Raw genomic sequence first — 24,580 nt, 5'->3', positions numbered from 1 at the left:
GAACAGTTAAATGTCGATTTAGTAAAATGGGTAGTTGACTTTGTGAGTGCTGGTCAGTGCTTAATGGGCAGTTTGTGGCGGGACGTATTTTCTCCCTTCTTTTTCACCCAAGAACGCTGCTTTATTCTGTGACAGTACTCGGAACGCTGCGAATGTTCAAAACGTTTTCTCATTCTGTAGCATCTTCAAATGCCTAATAAAACTGGCGCATGCATTCGGGGCCCTGGCGAAAGCGGGCAAAGTGGGTGAGGGAGCAAGCTCGGGTTACTGACATCCTAATCGAAACCAAGAGGAAAAAAATGGGATTGGGCAGGGCATGTAATTCGAATTCAAGATAACCGATGGTCCTTAAGTGTAACGGAGTGGATTTCAAAAGAAGGCAAGCGTAGCAAGGGGCCGGCAGAAAGTTAGGTGGGCGGATGAGATTAAGAAGTTTGCGGGGATACGGTGGCCACAGCTGGCAAAGGACAGGGTTAATAGGAGACGCATGGGAGAAGCCTTTGCCCTGCAGTGGGTGTAGTCAGGCTGATGATGATGATTGCGGTATTTGCTGTCCTTTTAGCGATCAGCGCATACAATACGAGCACTTGCTCTCCTGCTATTGTGCACTTCTCGCACTGCCACTGTTAGAGTTCGAGGTCTGGTCGCTTCTTTAGCCAATCGTGCTCGAACTGCACTTTAGATAAACGTCGCTTTCGGGGTGCATGCTCTTCAGCTGAAAATTTTAACTGTCTTTTTCTAAAATAAGATATTCGAGAATTTTTTGCTATGGCCACATAATCGCTAACAAACAACAAGGAAAACTGAAATTTTGTACATCTCTACCATTTTAGTCCGGTTCGCCGGAATTGAAGCAGGAAGAGGCGCCCCTATTCTATATCACTTTTTTGTCTTCTTTCGCTAATTGCTCTGAGTTTTGCTCGAGCGCCATATGCCTTACGTGGCAGACGGAGCCATTATGGCGCATTCGGCGCCTTCACTGCGAGCAGCGTCTCGCGCTCTTCGGCGGCTGCAAGGCTACTGCCATGAGGTGAGTGTATTTACCGCATTCTTCGCTACTAAGCTCTGAAGCACTAACGAAGACCTCATCGCCTACTGAAAGCACTCGTCGCCACCAACAGCTCATGCAGGTTGCAAGCGTTTGCCCTGTTTTACGGCATGGCGTGTCTCCCGTTTCATACCTGCGCGGCCTCTCGGTAATTATTTGCGCTATTTCGGAATGAGACATTGGCTCCTCAGCAATCGCAAGGTTAGAATCGGTGATTGTTTGGTTTATTCGCGCAAAGTGTCGCTGTTTACTGAGAAATTGTCAAGCTAACAGTAGGAGTATTGATCGTTACTAATAATTGTGTTTTCCACCCTCGCAGAAGCCAAGACATGTTCACCTACTTGGCTTGATGTGCGTTGATTCAACGCCTCACCTAAAGTATTGGGTGCTGGCTGTGCTAATCGGCTAAGCGTCGTAGGCTGACTGCAAATAGACACTACTATACAGTCGCCTACGTATCACAGGCTAGCGTAGCCCAAAGTCCCTCTACATTTAACCTACCTCGTCGAATCATTCGCGATAGGCTTCAAAATACTGTGACGGTAGAGTATTATCACGCTATAGTAGGAGTAGTATAGACTGTAGAGTCTATTTGCAATCAGCCTGCGACGCTTAGCCGATTACCACAGCCAGCACCTAATACGCCAAGTAAGGCATTGAATCATCGCACATCAAGCCAAGTAGATAAACATGTCTTAGCTTTTTTGAGGGTGCAAAACACAATTATTAGTAACCCTCAATGCTCCTACTGTCACCTTGACAACTTTTCTGCCCGTGAGAGTTATTTCCTGTCATTGCTCGCTTTCCTGCCACGAGATCAAAAATAGCGAGAGCTTTTTTGGTTTCCTTGTAGATGTGCCCTTGTTGAGCACAGATGTTTTTTTTTTCAATTTGTAAAAAATATTCTGCTGATGAATAAAAAGCTACAGGTACAAATGTGTTATTCAAAGAGCAGGTCGATGAAGCTCGGTAGAAAACCGTCACGATGGTTATGCGCTCATGCGTGTGTGACGTACCAGGCTATAGTTCGTGCCCTCTTCTTCGCTGCACCTCGTGAACTGGTCTGTTCGGCTACAATTACTTCATGCCGAAAAAGGAGTCATGCTAGAGACTGAAGGTAAGAAGAGAAGAGGCTAACGACAGCAGAATTTGACGCGCTCCACGCTTAAAGCTTCGCGCACATGACAACGATAGACTGGAAGGGAAGCGTTGGTCTTCACTGTGCAGTTCACTCGGGAATTTTATCCCATAACGCTGCAACGACCATGACAACGAGAACGCGCTGTTTTGGAAAGGCCAGAAAGGGAGTAAGGCACACAGGGAGAAACGAAAGAGCTGCAAGGGTATGACGGCGTGAGGTCTGAGAGGTGCCGAGTATGTATTTGGTGCCATTAGTTCAGAGTGTTGAGCATTCTTCAGCATACACCGCCGCATTGGAAAGTGCAGTCGTCTCAGAAGCGTCAGAGTGAAGGGAGGATGGTGTGCTTTGGCCTTGTTATGTAGGCTTATGCAAGATAGAAACCGGAGAATTCGGTCGTCCTCTGCGTGGCCATTTTATATGCGTACGTGACTAAAGGTAAAACAAGGTCGCCGTTCGCGTCGTCAGTGTCAAGGTGCATGATGAGCGTGTCGATGAGAGGGCAGTTGGATCAGGCAGTCATGTCGTCAGTGCGTGGGTGTTACTCAGTAGTAGAACGATTAACGGTTTGACATTGCTAAAGAATGACCTTCACAATATCATAAAGTAAAAGGCGTCCGCAGTCACGCAGAAGTTATTTCGAGGCGTCATAACGAGAAGAGGCGTAGATGGCAGCCCGTAAGCGTGGAGAAACAACCAGCTGCCTGTCAGAAGCATATTTGCGGCAGTATACTTAAAAGTACACTATGGACGACATACTGGTGGGCTAGGCGGCGACGTGGGCGGGAGGGAGGAAGGGGAAGCGGGGCAGAGAAGACAGGAAGGTTAGGAGTGAGGCCGTTAAAGTATTCTTCTGCTGCTCAGAAGGTACAGTGGCGAAGTGAAACGGCAAGAAATCGCAAGAATAGACGAAGTCAAAGAAGGAATCACAATGGAGCGGCAAACGAGGAAGAGCATAAGCGATCAAGTTAGTGCGTCCAGGTCAATAAAAGGCGTTAATGTCGTACTCCTGGAGACGTAAACTCCGACAGGCAAAACAGGCAGATAGATCCATGCGGCAAGGCGAACAGCATCGTGCGTGATCGTGGTTTAGTCCACATAACGGGCAGCCGGCTTTTAAATTTAAGGTAGAAACTTAGCAATCGCCAACATTATGTCTTAGCATTTCTTTCCAGTAGCAGAACATTTGCATTCCATTTAGTTGGCGGGAGGTGAGCAACAACAACGAACGTGCAGATTTTCATTGGAGAAGAAAAGCTCCAGGCCTAGCCGATAGTGTCAGTTTACCCCAAAGCGATTCAGGATATAAGGGACGTCATAGTGAAGGGCTCCGCAAATTTCTACCACACGGGGTTCTTTAACGTGCACTAACATCGCACAGTACGCGGGCTCCTTGAATTTTGCTTCACGGAAATTCGGCCGCCGCAGTTGGGATCGAACCAGCATATTTCGGGTCAGCGACCGAGCGCCATAACCACTGAGCCACCGCGGTGGCAGTCGGCCAAGTGAGAAGTTCGCATTTCTCAGACAGTCTCATATACGCGAAAATAGTAATCTAAGGCGACAAAACATCGAAGTCCTTCAAGGTAGTAGGTTTCAGGAAAGCAGTGACGACTTGAAATTTGGCAGGATCAGGCTAAGCGCCTTTCTCGGAGATGACAATATAGTCGCCTTCATTACACTTAAGTAACATTTTTTTCGAGTTCAATTGAATCCTGGCTGCAGGAAGACGCTTGATAATTCGCTGTAGGCGCGCTAGGCTGGAAGGGAGGCATTTGGTAAGAGCGACTGTATTATCTAAGTAGCAAAGATATGCACTAAAAATAAATATGTTGAATTGTTTGTCGCACTTTACTGATTTCTTGGAAACATGACTTCTCTGTAAGGATACTAGTAGGCAAACCTGATTTGTCATTAGGTGATTGCTAATGTACGTATTCCGAGAAAAACGACTTGAGCGAGCAGGTCTCAGACCTCTCAAGCAGGGTCCTACTAAACGCCAACACAAGCTTTGAAAATTGACCTGAAAATTTAATCCCTTAGCAGGACACATAGAGTCAAAGCCATCCAGGAACCGCTTAACCAATGTGCTGCGCGAACCAGTCACACATCTGCTAAGTTTAACCTTAATACTCGCTTTAAAATTTCGTAGTCTTCTTAAACACAGCGACAGCCCTAGCAAGTCCACACCTCTCCTTTTTCAGATCCTTCAATATGCTGCATAAGTCGAGCCTCGAAGCAGGAACAAAATAGCCAAGAAACCAACTCCGCTTAGAAGGCCCGACGTAGCATCTCAAGCAGAAGGCAGTGTATGACAGCTGCAACGCCTCCGTGATGAACACCCAGTGGGGTCCAGTCATCAAAGGCGAGAAGCTCGCACCCAAGCTTGCGCAGCGTCAGAAGCACCGAGAGCCCGAAACGCCCGACGCCAAAAACAGACGCTCCCGCAAAAGCCACTCGAAAGGCCTGCTGCCCAACTTGTCCAGAGCCGATTTGGCAGCGTCCTCGTCTACTCCTCGTAGCATTTCCCGTCAACTCGAGGATGTGGAACCCGTTGTCATGCTGCGCCTTCGCACCCCGCCGCTAAGCACCGCGGACGCAGCGACACAGGTACGTGCGGGGCTCGGTGCGAAGCATAAAGGCTTTATTGAAATATAGGGACCAAACATTATGCCTCTGTGGCAGGCTTTGTGGCTAATTATTTATCGCCAGACGTGCTGATATTTTAATGCGCTATCACTAGATGCGTCACCACCGAAGAAACAGTGACTGCTCTTGTTGAAGCCTCGGAGGACCTCTTGTATGCTCGGGGGAGCGTCGTGCCAGCTGCAGCGAATGTGAGAAAGTTGCGCTAGCTGCAGCCGCAGAAGGTGTGAAGATGAAGAGCAAGAAACGTCCTTGCGTGCACGTGCAGATATCAGAAAGAAGATGCGGAGGGTGAAGTCGCTGAAGGAGGGGGAGGGGGGCAGCAAACGTAAAGCTTGAGTGAAGCCGGTCCTTCGGCAGATTCCGAAGACGTACGGTGTGCTGCACGGCGAGTAATGTGCACATCGGATCATTGCCGGAGGAACCTGCTCTTTAAAGGCGAGTATAAGTGGCTTCAGAGGCCGCTGGACACGGGGAACGGTAACTAGAATAGCAATCGAGGAGCTCAGGTGGCTTATCGCAATAGGAAAGCCAAGGAATGAGTGCACGGATATTTAGATGCCACTCGAATTCTAAAGCAGAGCAAAATCTATAGTATAAACAAAGCAATACAAGGGCAAACGTGTTAACGCACCTAAATCACATTTATTTTAGCCACATAAATCGGGGCCAATTTATTGGCCGTGATAATTTCGTCCCCAGCCCTCCGAATTTTGGAACCGCCACCGATGCTGCCAGAGCCCTAGTACCTCCCTTACAAAAATTTCTTTACACATTTCATAGACTGTCTATACACGTTAGTCTATGACATCTAGATTTTCCATAATCCTTTAGACGAGTTTTTAGACAATTTATAGATTTTTGGTCACACACTTTTAGTACACTTTTGTCTATAGACAGCCTATAGACAAATTTCCACTGAACACCTAATAGGCATAGGTCTCTAGACAGTTTATAGACGATCTATAGATTGATGCCATACACTTCCTGTAGATTTCTATCCAGATACAGCTTCTAGACAAAAGCCTACTGGTCGTGTAGACTGGTCTACAGACTGTCTACAAATTCCAAAGATTTAAGGTCTCGCAATGCTACAGACCTTTACCAATAAAGAGTATACAGACCTCTGTCTACTAAACCTTTACTAGACCATTATTATAGGCTGTCTAGACAGTATACAACCGTTGATCGTTGAAAAATGTCAGCACACCGTCTTCACAAATGCCATCACGATCAATATAATACAAATTTAGTTTATTTAATAGTTATCCACGCTGGAAATATACATGTACCACAAGAATGTGCCATATTATTCAAATAAATTTCGAAAGTAATGGCCCGGCTAGTTTCATCAAAAGCATTCTTGCGGCCAGTTTTCTGCAGTCAGTCATTAGGGCATGTTGACCAGCAGAGTGCAAAGGAAAAAATAATATAAGGGGAACTGAAAAAAACTTCTCCACCATCTATGTACAGTTGCTTTACAACGCACGGCGTATCTTGGTTATCCCATTCTAGAAAAGTAGTCTTGATCTTTCGTTTTGGTTTTAGGGGATTCAGGAACTAAGGTGACCGCTGTAGTGAATAGTGAAGGGCTGCAGATAATTTCGACCCAATGCGGTTCTTTACCGTCCACTGACATCGCATAGTACACGGGCCTCTAGCGTTTCGCCTTTATCAAAAAGCGACCGCCGATGCCAGGATCGAACTTAAATCTTTCAGGTCACCAGAGGAACGCCATATCCACTAAGCCGTCACGCCGGCTTTACCATTTCAGTAAATACGCATGAAAAATTCTAAAAGGTTTTCATAAAACATTGTAAGCAAGACCCATAATCCCTGAATACCTACTGCCAGTACTGATCTCTGTGTGGATTCTTTTTGCATTAGTTGTATCAGAAGACTTCGAAGAATTGTGCTACATATCATCATTGACTAACTACGAACTGTTGATAGTGGCATCCCCAATAAATGCATATTCAATGCTCCTTAAACACGAATCCAGGAGAATATTGGAGCATTTATTCTTATACCCGCTATAAAACAAGCGCTTCAAAATATCCTCCGCGAAGCTCGGCACGTACGCCGATACTCAAACGAGCACAAGCCATGCAAACCCTACCAGGCAGACTGCGAACCAGTTCACCACAGTTTTGAGCCCATAACCTCCACTACGGCACCTCTTTCTTCTTTCTTCTTTCACTCCCTCTTTTATCCCTTCCCTTACGGCGTGGTTCATGTGGCCAACGATATGTGAGACAGTTTAGGTGGGTTAAGAAAGTTTAACGTCCCAAAGCAACTCAGGCTATGAGAGACGCGGTAGTGAAGGGCTCCGGAAATTTCGACCACCTGGGGTTCTTTAAAATACACTGACATCGCACAGCACACGGACCTCTATAATTTCGCCTCCATCGAAATTCGACAGCCGCGGTCGGGATCGAGCCTGCGTATTTGGGGTCAGCAGCCGATCGCCATAACCACTCAGCCACCGCGGAGGCTGATGTCTGAGGCAGATACGGCGCCATTTCCTTTCTACAAAAACCAATTTTCAATTTCAATTTTCAACACAAAGAGGGAACAAGCACAAAGAGGGAACAGGACACTCATAAATCAGCGGGTAGCAGTGCTTCCATGCTGCGCGCATTATCCAGAATGACTTAAAACAGAATAAACTGGCTGCATCTGCCTCGTTTCAAAAGCAGACGTGAGCTTGAGACAACGCACACATTGCTGTAACGATGAAATACCGTCCGGCATTCACTCAATTTTTTCTTGAAGTGCAACCCGAACAGAGCAGTGGAGAGGTGGTTCTTGCATACAGCCACCTAGCCTAACACTGTTCGAAAAAAAACGAAAACAACGAACGCACTCAAAGTAGGAACTTTTTAAATGAAACAATTAACGTCTTCATTAACTTGCCCAACCATAATAACACAGCGCGAGTTGAATTCAAGAAGTGCTTCGGTTCGGGCTAGTTGGTTCATAGCTGTAGATGATGTCAGGACGGCGCGGAAAGAACAAGGACGAAAGAGGCACAAGAACGCAAAAGGACCGACGCAAATGGACGCCGAGTTACATTGGCGCTTTCGTAATGTAGCAGTCAGAGATCAAAAACAGATACTGTGCCTTTCGCACAAATGTTGCTGAGAAATTTCCTCAGGCGTGGCCGGGGTAAATAACGAGCCTCTCTGAATGAAACGTAGGCCATCTCGTGTCGAGGCGACATTTATTCTGCTTTCAAAATGAAGTTCCCGCAGGCCAGCGTCGGCGGCCAACGGATCAGATAACAGGGATGGACGAATCCATACGTGTGCAACGAAAGGGGAGACGGGATGCAGCTCGCAGACTCTTCGCGGTGTTTGTACATGCTGGTCTTATGCGCCGGCAGCGACTTTTATTCAACCATCACACTATAAGCATCACACAACTTTGACAAACGTCCTGTGTTCCAGTCCTATAGATTTACAGAAAAAAACCTTTGCATAAACGTCGCTGTCCACGACGCGCCCGAGCGAGCGTCTGCACGTAACATGCAACTCACACCTTTCAATGAACAGCACTCCATTGTCCTGCCCCGCCGCGGTGGCTCAGTGGTTAGGGCGCTCGACTACTGATCCGGAGTTCCCGGGTTCGAACCCGACCGCGGCGGCTCCGTTTTTATGGAGGAAAAAAGCTAAGGCGCCCGTGTGCTGTGCGATGTCAGTGCACGTTAAAGATCCCCAGGTGGTCGAAATTATTCCGGAGCCCTCCACTACGGCACCTATTCTTCCTTTCTTCTTTCACTCCCTCCTTTATCCCTTCCCTTACGGCGCGGTTCAGGTGTCCAAAGATATATGAGACAGATACTGCGCCATTTCCTTTCCCCAAAAACCTATTATTATTATTATTATTATTATTATTATTATTATTATTATTATTATTATTATTATTATTATTATTATTATTATTATTATTATTATTGTCCGGACAGGCGATAACACAAAGATTAAAAATAAATATAAACCACCTCAAAACGTGAGTGAGCGTTTCCGGAGGCGCCAACTAAATCAAGCCCCCACGGTGCTAGCTAACGCATAGTTCCATTTCGGCCGCCATTTCAGAGATAAGCGCCAATTCTGGCCGCGCATCTACCTTGCAACAGGATACACAGCTCGCGAAGAGCGGCGCACCATCACTGGTTTCGCACCGGCTGCCTTTCCGAGCGTGAGAGAAGACACACACATAAGCGGTATTAGTCGAGAACCAGATGGCTTCCGCCGCTTACAAACGGAGATAGGAAATTTGTGCACATAATCTTTTCTGCGCACACAGCTCTGCTTAGAGTGGTTTAGGAGACCAAATGAATAAAACATAATCGTGTAGACTTACCGTAAGTGCACGATTAAGTTGGATTTCGTTGCAAACATAATCCACGAGTACACTTCAAAGACACTGACATATCCGAGCTCACAGTTGCCTGCAGCGCGAATGATCTTCCGCCGTCTTGCGGTAAAATGGGTTAAACGCGAAACAAACCCATTTCACGGTTGTATTTTCACCATTCGCTCTCATGCCGTATGTAGCTTGATCAGGTATCCAAGACAAGAGAGGAAAATTGGCTTATAAGCTTAAATTCTCCGCTCGCGCTTTAAAAACATTATTGTTTTCGCGAAAACAAAACCGAAGCCTTACTGCTTTGACCGTAGGCACCGGATCTCCCACCGTATAGTACGTGGCACACTTTTCGAATAACAATTAAGCTATTGCATAGCACAACATCTTTTGTGTGTCTATTTTTTTAAAACTGATATGGGCGACAGAAGTGCGTCATCGGCTTCGAAGCAACGTGTATATGGACAAGAATGAAAAAATATTGGTTTTGTGATGTTTGACACGCAGCATTTTTTAACGTGAATGTAAACTGCTACCGCCCGTCCTGTCCACTTCTCTTCCTACGTCCTGCTCCTGTCGCGTTTCCTTTATCCTTGAGCATGGAACAGTACAAATGGCAGATGTTAAGCGCGCAGAGGATCATGCTCTTTGAGTCTCTTTTAAAGATGTTTCTACGGAACGGGCACATCCTTAATTTATCGCACCCGCCTTTCCTCCTTTATTTTCAGGACGTTTTTAAGAGAAATGTGGAATCACTGATGAAAAGGTTCTCCGTTGAGTGCATTGGAGAGTAACGACCAAAAGATGGAATGAAATTGTCTCGAGCGATTCGTTTAAGCAAGAACGTGTTCGTTTGATGTAGTAAAGTCTGCGGGCACCCTTACTTCCTTACTTCAGTAATGTCCGTCTTTCCCCGCTTTACGTATTAGCATCAAATATTCTTGAATTGCCAAAATAGCGAAAGAGGCATATAGTGGTGGTCACCCGCTGCAGTTCTTCTCGGCATGCAATGCAAAAACAGATTGTTATTGTTATAGACATAGTCGAAAGGCACTGTATTGATTGTCAAAGCAAACGAAATTAGGATTGTTTTAGACTGGTCTATAGATAGTCCATAGACCATCTATAGACGAAAGAAAATTGAGGCGGTTCTACACTTTAAATTATGTACAGTCTATAGACTGTCTATAGAAAAAGGGAATGTTGTAAAGGACGGATATTGAGTCTATAGATTGTCTATGGCTTATTTTATAAGGGCTGGCTTAAGAAACAAACACCTTGAGTTCTTAACATTTTTTTCCTAGGAGGTAGTACCACTAAACAAATCTTTTCGGGAAATTAGGAAAGCGATTTAAATACGTAGGTAACCTAATATCATCATAACGTCATTTAAATAGCACATATTAAAGAACACAAACTCTACTTTTACATCCAGAAAGCTATCGGCTTTGTTTGCGGCTCAACCGTCCTAAAGGCTTTTCGTCCTGACTTTGCATCTGGTGTTTCTTTTATGCAATATGAGTCATTTGCAAGTTCTTTTTATTTACTCTTTACGGCCGGCCATTTCAGTGACTGGGTTTTGCGACGTGCATGCTTGCGCTATATTTGACTTTGAACGCATTAAGTTTTGCCCTGTCCGCCCTAATTAATGGGATGTGCCGCATAGCGTCTGACATGCGAATACATCACACATAGAGCCCTTAATTTATTAGGCATTTGTGCAGGCTGAGGTTTTCAGGGCCGCGGCGCGCCTTCTACATGATGACGTAAACTGCCATCGAATGGCATCATTGACGGATTCATAATTTGGTCATAACAAACCAAGAATTCTTTCATGAAGAAAATTTGCACAAACCTAGCATAAAGTGCTCGAGAACGTAGGAAGAATATAGATATCATTAGCGTAGCGTGTGCCACAACCACTGCCGCTTACCGTGTGGCGCCACCCCTCCACTACGCACGCACTAATTGGTCCTGACACGGCAGATTTGCGGCCTGTTGGCGGGAGCGCGGCGCCTTCTGTTGCCTTTCGGGCGATTACGCATGCGCAGTGGAGGCTCGCTATATGCGGTAAGCGGTATCAGTAGCGGTACGCGCTATGCTAAAGGTATCCAATGACGACGTCTCGGTGCCGCTCATATATCCAAAGCATTTCTTTAGTGGCTATTCGCGCATTAAAAAAAGTGATGATGACATTCCCCTTGTTCTTGGCGCTCACAAATGATTCACAGACGTCGATGTGAAGGAAGAAATTTTAAAGAATTGTTGAAGCTGGACCGTTTCCTCAGTTTTTAAAGATCATGGGGCTGAGCAATACGTCACATGTTTAACTCACTACTTCCGCGCTTTTCTTTGTTCACGACCCAACCACTGCTTTACGTACGGAAATCTTACTAGAAATTGATGATTTTTAAATTAGAAGGCTGCAGGCAAAGAGCGCCAGCATACTGTTCAATAGAACATGCCTCAACATGCCTCTTAATAGAACAAGCCTCAACTGGCATTCGGCATCCATAGAGTAGTTGGTTGAAGTCATGAAGAATAGCCGTGAAAAATAAAGTATACGTATGTTACTAAATGTAATAATGTTCGCCCGCGAACTTGATTGCAAGGACAGCGGCTGCAATTGAATTACTAGCAGGCAATTTTTCGGTGGCAGTCGTTTTTCTCCACTGACTGATGCGAATGAAAGATTCGCCCCAAGCGCCACGGTCATCTTATCACTCACGTGTGCTGCCACGGCGCTTCACTGCAGATTGGTTTTATCTGGAGCGCTTTGGTATCTCTCTCTGTTCACCTTCTTTAACTCCTTTCTTCTCTGACCGACCGGTTGTGGTGTCAAGTTAGAAGTGAGACAATTACTGCGTCTTACCTTTCCTTAAAACGAATTTTCACTGCAGACTGGTGAACCACGCGCTGTCAGGCGTGTGGTGTGCCCTTGCGTGGGATGCGGAAGAGCCTTAAGGCCACCTCCTGAGCCTGTCCCGATCCTTGTTAAAGCCGCTTCACGCTCAGCTTCGGCGGAGGTTGGCAGCGGTGAAAGAAAGCTCGGTAAGTCGCAAAGCTACCATTTTCGTGCTTCACCAGCTATCTATGTGGCGTGCACTTACTACAAGAATGCTTTTATATTCGGAAGGTGTCACTAGCTCTTCCGAGGTGTGCGCTTCTGATGACTTGCCTCCTGAGGATATCGTCGTTTATCGACTGTTTTGTGTTTCAATGCTTGTTCAACAAGCTCAAGAAAAAAATAACCTCTATAAGGTAAATACGGGAAAAAAAATTCTATTCTAGCACATTTTTTTTTTTTGCGGGAGAATTTGTGTATACAGTGTGATTCTTTTTAACTGTGAGAGATACGTCGGTTCGGTATGTTGATCTAGACTGTGCAGCAAGTCGGAAATTACGTACTTATACATAGTGGGGCGATTGATGGATTTAAACTTTTTAAAAATTTTTGATGTCAAGAGGCAAGCTTATATTGCGAAATTCATGGCTTTATTAACTGAACCTGATTCTATTTTATATTTTCTTAACCGTCAATATGCTTCGAGACATCGAACGCGAAAAACAAGCATTTGAAAGCTCGTTGAGTTGGCTTTCTCGCACTGCACATTTATAGAAGGCGTCTCTTGCAATTATTATGCATCAGATGGAGGCGCAGCTGGTGTGTTTTATGGTGTCGAAGAAGCTAACTTGGTTTCGGAGACGATACCACGTGCAGCGACGCCATTTTATAATTAGGTAAGGCGTGAAAGCCAACCCGCCAGCCTTCCAAACGTGTATTTTTTAGTTTCGATATTTCGAACCACAATGCCGATTAATAAAACTTAAGAGCAGGGCTCACATTCGGCATTGCCGGCCATCAATTTCGCAATATAACGTTGCCCTTAAAATCGAAAATGTAAATTTTATTATGGCTCCGCCGCGGTGGCTCAGTGGTTAGGGCGCTCGACTACTGATCCGGAGTTCCCGGGTTCGAACCCGACCGCGGCGGCTGCGTTTTTATGGAGGAAAAACGCTAAGGCGCCCGTGTGCTGTGCGATGTCAGTGCACGTTAAAGATCCCCAGGTGGTCGAAATTATTCCGGAGCCCTCCACTACGGCACCTATTCTTCCTTTCTTTCACTCTCTCCTTTATCCCTTCCCTTACGGCGCGGTTCAGGTGTCCAAAGATATATGAGACAGATACTGCGCCATTTCCTTTCCCCCCCCCAAAAAAACCAATTATTATTAAATTTTATTAGTTCGTTAAATTTCAATATTCGTCTAAATATTGATTCGCGATTCGTGATTTCCACGTGATTCGTAAAAGTTAAAAGTGTGTGATTGTTTTCGTGCTGCGGTCGTAGCTTATACCGGCACCATCTATGCCACTGTGCGAACTTCTTGCGTTTTTGAGAAGTGCGAAGAGATCACAGGGTTGAAGTGAATTTTAGAATGTATTTGTGCCTATTTCAACGATTTATTAAGCGCAGCAGCAGCATGATGAAGATATGAAGCTCAATATAAATGCTCAGTGAATCAAACGGGTATGAAATATTGCATCTACTAGCCCCAGGTTCCCCAACTGAAAGATCGAGTCAGGGGCGTCAATTATAAACTTAACTGCCTTCTTCATTGTAAGCCAGATTACGCGTATAAGAACGCACTGCACCTACTGTCTGTGGCAACACCGAGTAAATTGTTTTTTAGCTTGTCGCTTTCAAAGCGATCATATTAGCATCACGCTCTTCTCTGTAATGTGAGCTATTTTCTCCCACTAAATAATTTACACACTCGTTCAAAGATTTAATTATTTACTAATTCATTTTCCCGCGGTATATATTTAATCTGTGCAGTCAGAACTCCCGGAGCAGAAAGGAGTCGAAGGAAAGCGCACCGCGGCCGGTAAGTTGCGTCATAAATTTCTCGCGATGTGCATTTCAGCTCGAAGCGCTGACTGTGATGAAGCTCGCGGATATATAGGAGAGTCCTCATATCGAAGGAAAAGGCCTGTATCTTCCGTTCCATCGGGTATTTTAAAACCAGCCAAATTCTCCATGCGATGTGCAGTGGCGGTCTTTCTTTACAATTTATTGCTGACTACAAAGGGCATTCGACCCCGGCACAGATCACAAATCCGACATCATCGCGCTATGGAACAGGGTATCCTCTTCTATCGGACTCATCTACTATGTGTCATGTGGTGAAATGCTCATTAACTTCAACATTCATAATCACTGCAGCAGCACTACCTAGCGCTGCCCTTCGCCGCATAAATGCGTAAGTGTGAGTTTTCATTTTCAGAGCGAGAGCACTATTTCACGAGTTCGGACCGGCTTACTGAGTTTGTGTGAAACTCGACCTCGAGAGTGGCATAGGCCAAGCCATAAATAAAAAATAAAATAAACATTGCCGCGACTAAGATTTGAACCGGCGGTGGCGCGAACAGATCAGCTTCGGTGTCTTCCTCACGAGAGAACTAGGCTATGGCTGCGGCCCATCCCGGCTCCTGTTAAACTGCAACAAACTTTTGCGCTGTGCATTGCACATCGTCGTCTTCATCAACTTAAACTGCCACCGAACCCGTATCCTTGCTAGACGTGCCGACGACCCAGAAAAGCAAAGCAATGAGTCAACCCGCCTAAACATATGATTTCGTACGACTACTCGGTTTAACGACATAAAATCGTGCCACTTTTTACTGAAATAGCACTTACACTGTCCATTCCCCGCATTTAGCCGTTGTGTCAGACAGATCCCCACCCATCTGTGTCTGTCTCTCTGTCTGTGTCCATCCGTCCGTCCGTCCGCTGTCTGTCTGTCTGTCTGTCTGTCTGTCTGTCTGTCTGTCTGTCTGTCTGTCTGTCTGTCTGTCTGTCTGTCTGTCTGTCTGTCTGTCTGTCCGTCCGTCCGTCCGTCCGTCCGTCCGTCCGTCTGTCCGTCCGTCTGTCCGTCTGTCTGTCTGTCTGTCTGTCTGTCTGTCTGTCTGTCTGTCTGTCTGTCTGTCTGTCTGTCTGTCTGTCTGTCTGTCTGTCTGTCTGTCTGTCTGTCTGTCTGTCTGTGCGAAGCCGGTTTTATGGCAGGCTGCTCAGCTGCCGAACGGGTGGAGGGCAACTGCTCGTGAAGGCCGATGTGGGTCGCAACCCAACCCAAGCCAACCAAATCCCATCGATGGCAGCACCCGCCATAGAAACGCCGTGGCGCATCCCTTCACCGCTGCACAACTACGCCAAGAGCGGGAGGAAGACTCCCAGGGATCTGTGAATGCAGAGAATGACCAATTGCCCATATATGAACATTTACTCATTATAGCTACCCGAACAACTGCCACCGTTGCACTGAATCTGAGCGCCGGAAAAGAAGGGAAAACCTGACTACTAGCGCACCAAGTTTGCATTTGGCCTAACAAGTCGACCATGTTTTTTTAATTTGACCAACCCCGCCACTCGCAGCTCCCCGCCCTTCTGTCCGCCTCGGGTTTGGGGGAGTCCTCCACCTCTCCTGATGAACGACGATCAGCTGCTGCTGTCGCCCACGGGAGCCAAACGCCACATACCGGAATTCATGGCCCAAACACGCCAGGTGCTGCTTGAGGCGGTGCTCGAATCACCGCGCTCCTCCTCGCCCACTCCGACACGAGCCTCGAAGAGCCCATTTCCAGTGCGACGCAAATCTCCGCCCCCGCGGCGCCGCATGTCTCTTTCCACCGTTTCGTCGTATTACGTAAGTGGCTTGCCTCGAGATCCTAGTGCGCTGTATGTATATCCACTGTCATACAGGAGTTAGAGAATTGTCAGACGCCAATTCTGCGTACGTTGTAAATTTCAATGAAATCTCCGGCTCAGAATTACAGTGCTGGCCCATTTGAAATAGGTAGCATGCTTTTCGTTGGAACGCAAATATAACAGAAACATTCCATTCTGGGGAACTTGTGCTGAAGTTTGCGGTGCCGATTGCAGCGCCATAACACACTGCCTAGCGAGAAGAGCAAGCAGTTTTGGGTAGTACTATTAGTACTTTTGCGCGCCACCTTCAGGCGCTTATTGGCGTGAGTCTCCGCGCTCTGTCGAAGGCGTATGTGCCGTGCGTCAGCTATCTGGGCTACGCCAAGAGAAGCTAGACAATGAATGCTGTAAGCCAAACGAGGGGACCTAATCGCGCAGAATGTGTTCTCGCGTTTCCAGTCAGCCAAGCGGCTGACAAAAGCAGTTTTTAGTCACTACATGGAACAATTGCAGTGCTACCTTGGCAGCGCAGGTTCCCCATAGCATGTGTTTCCGCACAGCGGACGCATGTGCCAACGCATGTGACCACTCAGCCAATGCTGCGACTAGCATAAACAGAAAAGATGTTGTGGCCTATATCTCGATCAGTTATCAGTAGTATCAGCGCCTTGCGCAGTTAGCGCCGCTGCGCTTGTGTATTATCGAAAGAGACTTTCTTCATTGATTTTATTAATCCTGATGGAGTACTTGTGGGGTCATACATTCTTGATAACGTGAGGCGACTGAACATCGCAGTGGTAGCAACGGATGATGCAATAAAAGCGCCCTGTTCTACAGCCAAGGCTCTTCTACAGCCAAGGCGTGGTATCATACGCCGCGTCGCGAGAAGCATAGCCTCATGCAATTCCCGTTTAATGTACGGTCTATATTACGCGTATAGCCGAACGATAACTGAAATGTGGTCGCTCACCTCCATGACGATTTTAAAAGGCCGCAGATTGACAGGCTTGCATAGGTTCTTGTACAGCCTCCATAGCCACTGCCGAAGTCACGAAGTAGCTAATGGCTTACGTAGTACAGCGCGCAGCCGACTGAAGCGACTTTGCGGCCGCTGTCAGAACGCAGCTATGGCGCTACCTAGCGATCGGCCCACGTAGCAACGGTGGCGACACAATTTCCTTTCCCTACGTCATACGTACTCAGAAACTGCGGTTAAGTCATCGCGACAGTAGTCATGGCGCCGTGGACCGATTTTGATCTTCCAGCCGGCCAATACACAGGCTCCGTTGACGACACAGAGCCCCCTGGAGCACTCTCAACTCTTTAATGTTTGCTGAAGCGCGCTTCTCAGGAAGTCTAGGACTCTCGGGAATGGTGAAAAGCATGCCGACCAGTGCAGTGGCGGTACGGGACAACCATGGCTCGAGGTGCAGCGCTGAACTTCAAAATTGTTTTTCTCGCTTAAAAGAACAAAGCCTGCGACATAAATTGATCAGCCAAATTTCGAAGCAATTCGCTATCAATGGAGCTGCAATTTATATTTTTACTAGGAACGCCTGTGTACGAAATTTGTGCCGAAAAACGCTGCACAGCACACTTTTTTTAGTTAGAGGTTTCTTTCTCATAAATGCTCTGTTTTATCATATTTAAACCATTTAATGAGATTACAGATAAGCGGCGAAATATGTGATTTTGCTCGCCAATTGCCGAAAGAGCGTAAAAAATCGCTAATACGGTGTTTTTTCTGGAAAAACAATGACCTAAAGCGACACACAAATATTGCGCTACATATACTTTTGCTTTGACAATTAAAACCGCAGTCCACATTCGTCATCTCTAAGAACTTTCTCAAGAGTAAAAGTAAAACATTTGATTTTTGTAATTTTTTTTCTGACACCAGCTTTTGCAATCTTCCGAGAAATTCGAAGTTCTGTCACATGCCAGGATATTTCTTAGCCAAAGTCATTAGGGTATTTAGTTCAGCAGGTTCAGTAAAGAGCCATAAAATTTATCGAAAAGTTCGGAAGTGATCGAGGCAAACTCTGGTAGGTTTGGCATGGAATGACCCATAACTGAAACAGTATTTTTCGCTGTCGCCTTTCCTCGGGGCTTGCATACTAGCACAGTTTCCTCCAGACAAACAGGAGGCGGAAATCGGAATGAGGAGCGAAGGGTAGCTGGTCAAACCAATAAGTTTATAATTGATAAAATAACATAAAAGGCGGAAACGGGATACCATAAGGGGAAATCCTTTGGTCCAATTAGGTTTCTTCACGGTTTTTTTACGACTTGGACATTACCGTCTTCAGCTGGGGCTCACCAAAGGAATGTTCATTTATTGGTTGTGTCGTAAAATTTTTACATGGATATAAAGTTGATACATAATGTTATTTTTATGTCAGTGCTGCAGTACACACATTTCGTACCCTCCTAAACGTAAAATTAAGATGTCACATTTCTTTTTCTCAACGTGACTCTTGACATTATAGAAAAAGTAATAGAACTTGCATTACTTATGGATTTATTTCAGCAGGTTTAGATTAAGACACATATGTCTACGATTTTAATAATCACTCAATACAGAATTCTGCTGAGACTGCAGGATAAAAACTAGAGACAGACTAAAAGGCGGTATGGTCTTTTTTCCTGAGAGCGCGAAAAATCAGAACGTATATAGTGCATTTCCCGTGGAAAACAGCAGTATCCCAGGCGATTAAAGGTAGAAATATCTTTAAGCACAACGAGTTTCGTGTTCCCTTGCGGCTCTAAGAACATGTAGAAAGAAGCAGCTGTGTATCCTACCAAAATTTCTCGTTCATTCCCCCCAACGCACAAAAGATACACGGACGGAAAAGAACCAACCACAAAGCCCTGTGTGGCATGTTTCCTACCACCGGTGTCTTTTGTGCACGCTGTGTGCAGTTCAAGCGTGTACAACAAACTAGTTCTGCAGTAGTTCTTGAGAAACTTTTTTCCTCACTAACCCGCCGCGGTGCTCAGTGATTAGGGCGTCTGGCTACTGATCCGGAGTACCTGGGTTGGAACCCGACCACGGCGGCCGCGTTTCGATATAGGTGAAGCGCTAAGGCTCCCGTGTGCTGTGTGCGATGTCAGTGCACGTTAAAGATCCCCAGGTGGTCGAGATTATTTACCAAAGCCATACACTGCGGCACCTCTTTCTTCCTTTCTTCTCTCTGTCCCTCCTCTATCCCTTCCCTTACGGTGCGGTTCAGGTGCCCGCCGAGATGTGAGACAGATACTGTGCCATCTGCTTTCCCCAAAAACTCATTGTAATTTTCATTTCTCCCGAAGAACGACCAACGGCATTCCCAGCGAAGTTCCACAGACCCAACAAAAGCGACTAGCCCCTATTATGAGTCCATAAGGGCACCCTTTCTATTGAGCAACTAACCTAACATCTTTCTGTTGCATTCGCCGTGAATAGGTCGAAGGCTTCTTGGGTTATGGGCGGCGGGATCCTTGTTCTCAAACGCCTGGATCGTTTTTGCTTGGAGGTGGTGGAAGGATTTGTACATTCCACACAGCTCGTGTCATGTGTGTAATTGTGCTAATACGTGTGTCTGCAAGCTAGCTCACATATATAAAAAATTGACGGTGGCTTAGCTCAGGATAAACCTGTAGTGACGCGATTGGTGCAGCTGGCCGAGTGGAACTTGGTCACGTGACCATCCACGTGACGAACCACGTGATGAACCACGTGATCAGCTACAGCTCCGCGCCGCCGGCAGCTGCTCCGCACCACTTAACCAACCACGTGACAGGGTATTGGCGCCGCCACGCTGAATGCTTCAAATGCTACCGTAATGTAGCTATCGCTACAAAAGAGCTTGGCTTTCAGCGTCACTAATTGCACCTCTAACTTCTTAAACGCGAGGTGGAGAAGTTACCGAAAATTTTCTTAGAGTTCTATTAAAGGCAGAAAGCTACAAATTTCAGCGTCTGCGAAGGCATGTCTGTGGCGAACAGATGAGAGCTGGTTGGTTGCTCCTTAAGAATGTCCCTAAGCGCAAAACATGAATAACGACCAGAACAACACTGTACGTGCTTCTGCTTTATTGGTCGACAGGGTCATGGCGTCATCATCACATGACTACGCGCGGGTAATCCAAACAACCCCAACGATCGCACAGTACAGCAGTGATGGCTTCACTCACAATTGCTCAATTCTTTACAAGCTCGTGGCTTTATTAACCAAAAGCAACTGAGCAAAAAAAAAGTGGTCGAGCCGGGACTGGAACCGCCGCAGAGACCTATACCGCCCGACCACTGAGGAAGGTGCGTTCGTCTCGGTTAAAATGTGGGCTTGTGTGTGTTGCGGTACATAAAAAAAGAATGAAATGAAATAAACATAACGTAAATAAAGAACATTGTTCCCTGTCTGCGAAGTGATAAGTAAAGAGGACTCAAGCCCGCTGGAGGTACTCGTCACCCCTTTTGCGTCGTTTAGACGAGGTGGAGCTCAAGTGTTCCCCGAGTTTTTGAGGAATGGTGGGGAACCCACACATTCGATACACACGCTGTCTTCCAACGCTGGGAAGTAGAATTCGCACTTGCAGTTAACTTTTTTTTTCTGAAACATAGTATGCTGTCAAAATTTCATAAAACAGACTATGATGTCATAGTACGTTATCAATGTTATTAATTGCCAAGAAAAAAAAGGAGTTTTCTGGTTTTCAGCCAATTTTCTAGGCATGTCTAGTTACAAAATTGTTCCATCGATGGAGTCAGCTACATCAGCGACGCAATCACGTTACGTTGCCGCGAAGAGAGAAACAAGCCAAATTATTTACCGGAATGACAATGTTGCGGATAACGTTCAGCTTATTTCCAAGAACAGCTGGCCCCATTTATAGTTCCGGCGTGTTGTTGCCATGAGTGTGATTCAGCATTTATTCTAGGCGCTGGCAGTTGGTGGCGCCCGTGCTGCTGTTGGTCCGATCCTGGACTCTTTGGACGACGACAATGACATTTTAAGCTCTCGCGACGTCCGGTCATACATGATCAGTGACCAGCTGGGCCTCATCTACGAGCGCATCGAGGCGAAATGGTCCCAAGTCTGCGATGAGGTCAAGGCAGCCAGTGACAACAGGTCAGAAAAACAACGTTGATGCCCTTGTTACAAGGGGCAAAGAATTGGCCTCGTAATAAGACAGGTCAATTCATCCGACACATCGGCAAACTTGATTGAGACGAACGGGGCCCTCATGATGACCAAGAGAGCAAAGGCGTCGAAGGTTTATGGCTAGGGTATAACTTAAGCAGTGTGCTTGGCTAGCGTGAACTTCGGTGGTCTGTCAAAGGCCAGCCACTGCGGGCCTATATTTATTTAACCAATTAGAGTGCAATAATAAGACTTCTGTTATATGAAACCGACTGCTGAAGAAGGTGGCAAGGAAAAGAAAACAAAGCGCGCGTAGTTGTCTGTTCTGATCAGTTGTGTGGTGACAAATTTGAAATAAAGATCTGGTTCTCGAGGGCTCGACCGCAGACTATAGGATCTGTTTCAAGGCCATAAATCTGCATCTCTTCGTTTTTACAACTTCACGTTGTGTAGTAAGCAGGGTGTATTTTGTCCTTGACTTCACATCAGTAATACATAATCAACACGCTGCAGAGTTTAAGAAACGACTTTTGTTAGGACACCAGCGTCGCAATACGTTAATCCCAAAAGGTAAAAACAAGTTCAAAATAAAACTGAGTAATAATTGATACCAGACAGCTCCGCCTTAATAGTGAAACGCCTAGGTATCGATGGCGTTCCACTGTTGGTGCGCTGACCCACTTCGCGTGCTGCTGTCAAGTGGCATAGGCTTCTCTGATCTCAGTGGTCATTATGTCTGCGAAGCTCAACATTCCTGCATTTTTCAAAATGTGGCTTGCACTACACTATATGTAGTGCGGAGCAGAGTTGCTATCCGTGGACGACGGGACGGTGTAGGCGTACTCCCTCAGAAGGTAATTTACTCACCTAGACGTTTCCCGTATGTATCAGTGGCTCAACGAAACCACGTTATTAAACTACCTACTGCGTGCGTCCTGTGAAGAAAAAAAGTTGCGGTAACCAAGTTTGTTGATGCGGAGTACATACGATAGCGTGCTTTCACTCGCCAATCTATTCCGGTATTATTTCATCTCAATTCTGAGCTGCTCGTTTTTCACTCTACAATTTGTACAACTTCTGATTATGTTCCAATGCCGCCAGTTCAACTACACAAAATGTGTGACATTATTAGATTGCGGCATGTCCTCGTACGACAACCGGCGCAGTGGTGCAGCGGTTCAGAAATACGTGAATGCACGGGCAGGTGGTAGTTTTAAACACAACTGCCGATAGGGCTTTCGAGACCCAGGTTTCCCTTCGCGAGCAGTGCGAGAGCAAATACTTCTCGAAAGCATCATTCTTTTCAGATAGTTTTTTTTTAAGGCTGTTCTCCCCTACGAATAAATATAGGGAGGGGAAGTGGGGCAGGAGAATATGAGGATGGTTGAAATGTGGAAGTCGGAGAGACGAAGATCCTCTTTTAAGCACCGTCCAGCAAGTGCAGGTTTCCGACAGTCACCGACGCCGACTCTGTCTGACAGTTTTCGTCTTCGTGGCCTTCCTAATGTTGCCACATTGAAAGTCTCCCTCGGACAAAGAAATCTCTCGTTCGAGCAGAACTTTCACACACAGGTTGCATTTCGCGGTGACTTTTGTTTTATACTATGCTCCGGTGGGGTGCTTGCCTCATTCGGTCAAATTAATTCGGAAATCTCAATCATTTGCAGTGTCGGAATTCCAAAACAGCAAGCGTTCGCAGCAATGGTGCTGGTAGCGTCATCACGTTCTCTCCGGAGGAACAAGCGCTCTACCGTTGAGCGTATGGTGAGAATCAAGGGGGAGAAAGCGGTTGCTCGGTTGGTTTGAAAGTGCTTTTCAAAAACTGGACCAAATTTGGCCTACAAGACATTGTTTCCACGCGGTTGCCCCCGTCTTCATATCTTGCGCTTCTCTGCAGCCTCCGTGAACGGTAGATAGCTCGTTCCTCATTACGGCGTGTAATGGCGCTCTCAATACCATTGCTGCGAAATCTCGCCGTTTTCGTTCACCGTCACCACATACGTTAGATTTCTGAGTGATTTTGAACGAATCAATCAAGTACCCCACCCAAGCTTAATATAAATAAAGTTGCTGCGAAACGCCAAGTCGGTGCGGAATTCGACGCAAAAGAGAACACTGTTTAGGCTTAGAAAATGTTTCTTTTCGATTTTCTCTGAGCGACGCAATAGTCAGTACAATTCTTGAATAAAGCACTTGTGCTGTTTGTTCCTAGATACCAAGGTCTCACCAAATAGCAATATAGGCATTTGTGGCAAACACCTTTAAGAGTGAAAGCCTTCGGAGTCTTTGCCTTCCTGGCAAAACGCCTCTAGGTAGAAAACATTTAGTATAAAGAACATTCTGGTGAAGGCTTTTAGAATAAATGTCTTAAGCATGTCAGTTTTTAGGTGTCCGCCGTAACTAGTCCTAATGCCCCCACGATGTTCTGCACTCATCCAAGCTAAAGCTATATTTTTTTTTACACCCAAGCTCTTCACCTTGCATGACACCACTCTCACTTACCCCTGGCGAACTCTTCTCTACACTTACCACTCTTAATTGCATTCCCAGAGCTAGATTGATACAACTCCAGCCTTTAGCGGGTACGTACGCACGTATATCGCAGGTACAACAAGTTCTTGTCCGATTGCCAGTACATCCTGGACTCTCTGCCGGACGACTTTCGGCGCGAAGAACTGCGCGAGGACATAGAGGCGGCCTGGCGAAGACTTACAGCTGAGCTCAAGAACCAATTCCGCGAGGCCTGCATGTATTTCAACGACTGGCGCACGCGTTTCGTTGAGCGGGATCTGCGAGCCTCGTGCGCGTCGCTACGCCGCGGAGACCGCCTGCGCCTGCTGGCAGCTGTGCTGCGCTTCGAGCTCCTGGACAGCTTGCCGCAGCTCGAGAAGCGCACTCAGGCTCGGGCCACCGAGTTCTGGAAGGAGGTGGTCGACGAGCGTCAGGCTGACCTGGAGGCACTTTTCGCTAGTGACTCCGAGTAGAGTGCCGAATCGACGGCATGGCGAAAGTAGTTCGCTGAGTGTAGTCTTTTCTTCGCCGCTTTCTCATTTATCGGAACAGCACTGGTCTTTCTTATCGCGTAAAGACCGCTGCTTGCGAGCTATATATTCTCATTTTATAGCTCGTGTTAAAATTAAGTGATGATATGGGTCCTAGATTTCGGTTTCTTGGTCCTTAATACTTTGCCGAACCAACGGAGGATGAGATATTGGTTTCGTCAACTCTTATGTCATTGTTTATAGCTTTTACGAAACGGATATTACTTCGGCTTTGTATTACAAAATGTAACGCTGAAAGCAACTGCGATTTGGAGTCAATATGTACCGCCTTTTTTTACTGAACCAGTAATGTAAAACGCGGACCGATATTTGCAACTGAAAAGCGTTTTCTGTATTCCTGAACGGCCAAAACGTTCCGTTCTTTTTCACCTCGCGGATATTGAATACTGCATATAATAAACCCAAACTTTTAATAAACAAGTGGCGCGAAATGCAGAGATACTGCCGTCTGTCTGTGGAAGCAGGATTATTCCTTAACGCGTGTAATAAT

The 24,580-nt window shown here is 46.2% G+C and overlaps 1 protein-coding gene across 1 annotated transcript; it reads left to right on the top strand.

The window, feature by feature from the left end:
- Positions 1 to 925: 925 nt before the first annotated feature.
- On the top strand, positions 926 to 24,252 carry LOC144135178 (uncharacterized). Its single transcript, XM_077667917.1, has 7 exons — positions 926 to 1,030; positions 4,391 to 4,796; positions 12,101 to 12,251; positions 14,038 to 14,086; positions 15,634 to 15,904; positions 20,826 to 21,016; positions 23,634 to 24,252. The coding sequence occupies exons 2-7, from the start codon at positions 4,521 to 4,523 to the stop codon at positions 24,010 to 24,012; spliced, it is 1,317 nt and encodes a 438-aa protein (XP_077524043.1). The 5' UTR covers positions 926 to 1,030; positions 4,391 to 4,520; the 3' UTR covers positions 24,013 to 24,252.
- The last annotated feature ends 328 nt before the right edge of the window (positions 24,253 to 24,580 follow it).

Source organism: Amblyomma americanum, chromosome 5, assembly GCF_052857255.1.
Source record: "Amblyomma americanum isolate KBUSLIRL-KWMA chromosome 5, ASM5285725v1, whole genome shotgun sequence".
Classification (NCBI taxonomy): domain Eukaryota; kingdom Metazoa; phylum Arthropoda; class Arachnida; order Ixodida; family Ixodidae; genus Amblyomma; species Amblyomma americanum.
Note: the sequence above shows the minus strand (reverse complement) of the source record. Positions and strands in the feature narration are given on the sequence as shown.

What these genes read in the sequence shown, in the direction of transcription:
- LOC144135178 (XM_077667917.1), top strand. Translation starts at nt 4,521, where the DNA reads ATGAACACCCAGTGGGGTCCAGTCATCAAAGGCGAGAAGCTCGCACCC. An exon ending in CCACCGTTTCGTCGTATTAC is followed by an intron (nt 15,905 to 20,825) that starts GTAAGTGGCTTG and finishes CATTTATTCTAG; the next exon opens with GCGCTGGCAGTTGGTGGCGC. An exon ending in AAGGCAGCCAGTGACAACAG is followed by an intron (nt 21,017 to 23,633) that starts GTCAGAAAAACA and finishes CGTATATCGCAG; the next exon opens with GTACAACAAGTTCTTGTCCG.